This window comes from Spodoptera frugiperda, chromosome 13, assembly GCF_023101765.2.
Source record: "Spodoptera frugiperda isolate SF20-4 chromosome 13, AGI-APGP_CSIRO_Sfru_2.0, whole genome shotgun sequence".
Taxonomy (NCBI): Eukaryota; Metazoa; Arthropoda; class Insecta; order Lepidoptera; family Noctuidae; genus Spodoptera; species Spodoptera frugiperda.
The window spans coordinates 8,816,163-8,822,162 of NC_064224.1; the positions used below are offsets into that span (position 1 = coordinate 8,816,163).

The 6,000-nt window shown below is 35.0% G+C and overlaps 1 protein-coding gene across 1 annotated transcript; it reads right to left on the minus strand.

The window, feature by feature from the left end:
* Positions 1–337: 337 nt before the first annotated feature.
* On the minus strand, positions 338–5,717 carry LOC118270663 (uncharacterized). The gene is made up of 3 exons (XM_035586400.2): positions 5,408–5,717; positions 4,376–4,532; positions 338–4,085 (listed from the first exon to the last, which is right to left on the minus strand). Exons 1-3 carry the CDS (start codon positions 5,598–5,600, stop codon positions 1,220–1,222), a joined length of 3,216 nt encoding a protein of 1,071 aa, XP_035442293.2. The 5' UTR covers positions 5,601–5,717; the 3' UTR covers positions 338–1,219.
* Between the last annotated feature and the right edge of the window lie 283 nt (positions 5,718–6,000).

The following is a 6,000-nucleotide window of genomic DNA, read 5'->3' on the forward strand; positions in this document are numbered from 1 at the left end:
AAGTATTTACCAAAGATAAGTTTAGGGCCAGCCAGTATAGTGTATTTATATTAGACTTTTGTATAGGGAAAGGAACCTAATTCTCTTTTTGAAGGCATGAAGGTTTGTATTACGGTAGGTACTTTATAAAATCACATTACGGACATCTTTTTATCTAACCAACTGAACTTTTTCGTAATTAAGATTTCGGAAGACATGGGTGTTATAATACAAATGGTGAAAAGTGTGTATATTGTATAGTGACATTACGTGTCGTAATGACACCTCAGCCTACCCCTTCAGGGATAAAAGGCGTGACGTTACTAGGTTACGGAAGGAAAAAAAAGAAAAATGAATCAATTTGCGAATGTTTTTATTTATTAAAAAATTGCATTGACAAAAACTTAACACTTGTGCACTCCACAATTATTTCCTAATTGAACTTAACAATAATATTCCTTATTCCTACTTAATTAAGTAGATTCAATTTAATAAATAATAAAAACAACAATGTAACTTAACTAGAATCACTCTGAGATTACATTTCAGATTTATCATTCAATAAAGTCGGTATCATTACATGACATACATACTAACAAAATAAATACATAGTACAATTATTAGTTAACTAGTATCTTTAATTTATTAGTTAGTCCCATTCTAATAGGCGGCGAGACTTACTAACACATTACCGAGCACATTTACAACTCACTCAGTAGATGGCGCTTATGTAGCGTACAGTAAGGTTCTATTTGTTCATGGACATGGACACCGATAACCAGAGGAGTCACAACCAAACCATACAATAACGATCTGGCCGGCGCAAATGAACCAACCAATCAGAGCGCCGAAAGCGGTCTCGTTTCGATCTCGTTAAACGTAAAACAAACTCGTACTAAGGCCTCTGTAACTAATGTACGCATCGACATCGGTGTCATCACATTTTAAAATCTTATCACATAACGAAATCACAGGTTGTTTCACAAAAACTAGATAATACCTGAATAAACAGTAAAAAATATTAACTTTTCCATTATCTAGATTAAACATAACACTTATTCAAAATTCAATACGCATAGAGTACAATTTTACAATCGTAATTTATTATGTATAATGCCTTTGGACTGATATATCCTAAAACTGCAACCAGTTTTCATGACAACACTTTCGAGCCTTTCATTCTCGATTTCTAGTCGAAAAGGGCATTAATGTTAACTTATTCCAAGTCATTAAATTAATTCTAATCTAGGTATTTCGCTCTAGCACTAATAAACTTTTCCAGATTCTGCATGTGCCTATATAGATTGAACGGAGTCGAATTTATAACCGTAGCACATTCTTTTATAACAAAATAGAAACTGCTTGGCGTATTCTCTTTCAACTCTTCATCAAACTTCTTATGCCAGTCTTTAGATCGCGCCATAAACTCGGTGTCATAATGCCTAAACCAATATTTGTATTCCGTGAAGTTCTCTTTATTTATTAAAGGTTCGAATTCTTCTTCCCAAGCAATCCTAGCTTCTATCATTTTCTTTTCTTCTTGTAACGCCTTCAATGGCACTTCGTCATCGGAATCACTTTCATATTTTGTTTTAATAGTCTTGATATTTTCAGGTTTTGCGACCGAAAAGAAACCAGTTTTACCTTCTTCTAGCTTTTTATTTAGTATCTCATCAACTTTGGGATCTTGTAAAAGGCTGGTCATGTCAAAATCTTCTTCTATTTCTTCTTCCATCTTCATTTTGAGATAAAGTTGTTCTGTATCGTATTTTTGGTCGTCAAATTTTGGATCGACTTTTGGTATTAACTCATTTATGTTCATTTCTTCTTCGTCTTCGAATAGTTTCTTTTCCGTCTGTTCGTCTATTACCTCTTCTATTTCATTAGTTTTATCCGCATTCTGTTCTTTGTCACCTTCTGTTTGTAGTACACTAGTCTGAGGATTCATAGCTGATTGGTTTTCTAAATTCTCAGTCATCATAGATGTTCTTGCAGATAATGTAGCAACATCTACATTTGTCGTGTTTAGTAACTCAGGTTGAGTTACATTTGCATTCGTGATATTGGCGGTTTCGTTTGGTATTGGCTCTAATGCACCAATAATGGAACTGTTCCGAATAACCATGTTAACTTCGTTTTTTAATTTATTGAATAAATCGAATCGCTGATGTTCGTAGTATCCTGTGACAAGTTCTGAGATTTTCTGTTTATTTTCCGCAGCACTTGTTCTAGTCCGTTTTCTTGGTTCTCTGTTTATATCTTCATCGCGCATCACATCAGCCTTCCTTTTTCTAGGTTCCCTATTTCTATACTCACTGGGAACAGGGATCTTATATTTTCTACAAGCCATCAAGACTAGTTCTTTAATTGTTTGATCTCTATCAAAAGTTTCGGGGTTAAATACTGGTATGATGTTTTCATTATCAGACATGTCAGTGATACTGGCGCGATCATCGTTGAATGATTCGTTATGTGGTGCCGGTAGCTCATCGTAAGGTAGATCTGGATCTTCATCATTAGCTTGTTCCATTTCATCCTTTAAATCAAGTTCTTCAAACGAATCATCGAATATATTTTTTTCATTCTCTTCTTCTGTTATTATGAATTCTCTGGTATCTTGTTCCTTTTCTTTTTCTATCATACTTACATCTGTGATATCGGCTCCATTTTCAGTTTCATTGGCGATATCTTTATCATTTGTAGGGTTTTCTGAGTCATAACCATGATCACTCTCTTTGTCTGTACTAGAGTTTTGTACATCTTCATTCCCTGTCTCTTCACTCTCCACATGTTTTATTGTTGGAGGTTTTGTTTTCATCCAGTTTTTATTTTCACAATTTTTCACATAAACCATTTTAGTTTTACTTTTTTTCATAACTATTGTACCCATAATAAGATTATTAGTTGTTACCTTTCTATTTTCACTGACACCTTTGATGATGTTTTCTGCGTTTTCATCTAACAGTTCCAAATGTTCACAGGCATATTTGAGAGAATATTGAGTAAAATCTTCACTGAGAAGATACCTCAACTCAGGATCCTGACTATGTTCTACTACAATATCTGTATAGTCATAAGTAGGAGTTAGTGTTGGTGAAAAGTGGTGTTTTGGAATAACTCTACCTTCGTTACTTTCAGGTATTTTATTAATCAAATCCATTGCGGTTTCGTCTTGTAAATCTTTGGCTTTTTGTGGTCTATCATTTGTGTGTTCAATGTAGACTTGGTCATCTATGTCTAAACAATACTGCTCAGCCATGTACAGACAACACTTGCTAAGAGTAATCTTCCTAAATTGTAAATAATTACACCATTCTCTAAACGAAAATAATCTTGAACTTGGTTCAGTATATTTACCGTTTCTATGCGACCTTTGTAGATCTCTGTCTACATTTATCTTATCAACTGCATCTGATAGTCTTTCCTCATACTCCCCATCTAGGCCAAAGCACAGTTTTATTGCAACTAGGACATAGGACATCACCACACCTTCATAATCCGGCACAGTACAGAGGCGTTCTTTAGACTTATCACTGACATCAAGGAAGTCACATCGATATAGATGCATCAAGGAGTATACCAACGGCTTTATATCATTTGGGAGGCACAGTTCCAGTATGATATTGTCAATCATCTTTCTCAGATTGGGAACTTTTGGTGTTCCAAGATCTAGTTTCCGAAGTAAAGACATAGTTAATGCGCGTAAGAAATGGACATTAACAATTTTACTATGTATAAAGTTAGTCCAGATTTTATCCAAGGTTTTCACATGAATATCGTCGGGCACAAACCTTTGTATGTTGGAGAAATTTAAATGTTTTTCTTTGAGGAACCTGTACAAATGAGACAGTTGTATGTCACTCTCGTCTAGGTTTAGTGCTAAGTATAGCATGGCTAGAATGACTCCTTTTGACAAGAATTTGATATCTCTCCGAGATCCGTCTATGATATTATTTAAGCCTTTTGGTTTCACTGGTTTATCTTCATCATTTTCTTCGATTTCTCCTTCATCATCATCTTCATTGACTGTGTTGTTACTATTCTCTTCTACCATAATACTTGCGAATGTTATGTGATCATTTCCTTCCTGTGATGTTTTTGCTAATCTGTAAAAAGTTGGTTTTTATATGTTAGTTACATCAATGAATTCAATGATAAATCTTTTAGTAACTGATTTAATCAATTTTTATATCAATTTTAAATACTATTTTAATAGCCATTAATAAAACACATATTTTCTTCACTTTGGTCAAATATTCTAAAGTTTTCTAACTATAGAAATCGTCAAACAGACCTTGTGGACAGAACATTGACCCAAACATAAAAGTATTACCAGTTCTGAAGAAAAACTACAGGAAAGGTGCCAATAAGAAGTATTAAGACTAGTAAAACTTACCCTAGATCATCTTTATTCTGATATTTCTTAACATATCTCGTCCAGATCCAGAGCAGCTTTAATTTGAATGAAGGGTTAGCTCCGGCTGCCACCAGCTCGTCGGCCAGCCCCAGTATTATGAAGTTATATGCATGCCATTTGTACCATTCTGGACTCACTGTAAACATTGAACAAGAAAATTTTACTAATACTAACTTTTATATGAAGGTTTGGTATATGTAGAGGATTGCCTCTATGTCTTTTTATTGAGCAGGTAGGCAGGCATGTAGGTTTTATGAGAAATTCATCAAATTATTATTTAATCAAAAACTTATTTTTTTGGCTTTTGATCTTTTTGCTTTGTTAAATACAAGTTAAAGCTGTTTGAAATATCTGTGAGTTCTCTCTGAAACTCTCCTGTCGTTGATACAGCCATGAGCTGTGAGCCATACAGTCATGAGCCATGAGGCATACAGCCATGAGCTGTGGGCCATACAGCCATGAGCCGTCAGCCATACAGCCATGAGCGTGAGGCTACAGCCATGGCTGTGGGCCATACAGCCATGAGCCGTGGGCCATACAGCCATGAGCCGTGGGCCATACAGCCATGAGCTGTGAGATTTACAGCCATGACCCGTCAGCCATACAGCCATGAGCTGTGAGCCATACAGCCATGAGCCGTCAGCCATACAGCCCTGAGCCATACAGCCATGATGTTTACATGTAGTAAATGTTATTTAGTATACTAGCTAACCCGGCGAACTCCGTTTCGCCACCAAGATTTCCCTGTTTTCCTGCTTTTCTTTTGAAATTTTTTGAATTTTTTGCTATAAACCTTACGGAGCCCGAGACCTTTTCAACGAATGCAAAACCGTGGAAATCGGTTCTCGAGTTATAGCGTCAGGAAGGAAAACCCGACTTACTTTTATATAATAGATTAGAGTAACTAAATAAAGGTAAGTAAATAAATAATTGCCCGCTGTTGTGCAATAAAAATAACATTGTATAACCTCTTAAATAGAACAAAAATCAGTATTAAAGTAAACAACTTACTTTCAATCTTAGTGTCTTGTATTTTAACCTTTCTTCGCGTTGATAGTGCGAATGTGCCATCTCCCAAAGATTTATGATCAATCACAGTTTCTCTAACATTTGTATTTTGTGTATCGCACTCCACACAGTAATAGAATCCATCAATTAATTTTAATTCTGTACAACCACACACTTGACAAGGCTCAGAAGCCATTTCTAACGTTAAAATTATAACAAATTAATTAATTAATATATAAATAATTTTCTAGGAATCACCATCACCATGTGATTTATTTTTTGTGATTGTTTATCTATTCTCCCGCCCTGTCACTAGAGATGTACAGACTATCCTGAGTACTTATCGGTTTTTTGACAGTTATTAATAATACACAGAATCGATATAAAAATTTATTGTTTGATTTAAAGAAAAGCGATCCAATAGGAAAATTATTTAGATTTAAGGTATCTTATAAATAATGGATGAGCCGTTCCAGTCTTCTTGCTGATTTGCTACTGTGAGACTGACATTTTAAAAACCGTAAACTTTCTTAGTACACTAGCTCTACGGACATCTCTATGGTAGGGACACCCGTATTCTGTCAAAATTAAATGTC

Excerpts from the sequence above, each read along its gene's own strand:
- LOC118270663 (XM_035586400.2), bottom strand. The coding sequence starts at position 5,600 with ATGGCTTCTGAGCCTTGTCAAGTGTGTGGTTGTACAGAATTAAAATTA. Across the intron at positions 4,533-5,407 it reads ACAAGACACTAAGATTGAAA|TGAGTCCAGAATGGTACAAA; the intron begins GTAAGTTGTTTA and ends CAATGTTTACAG. Across the intron at positions 4,086-4,375 it reads CAGAATAAAGATGATCTAGG|ATTAGCAAAAACATCACAGG; the intron begins GTAAGTTTTACT and ends AACTTTTTACAG.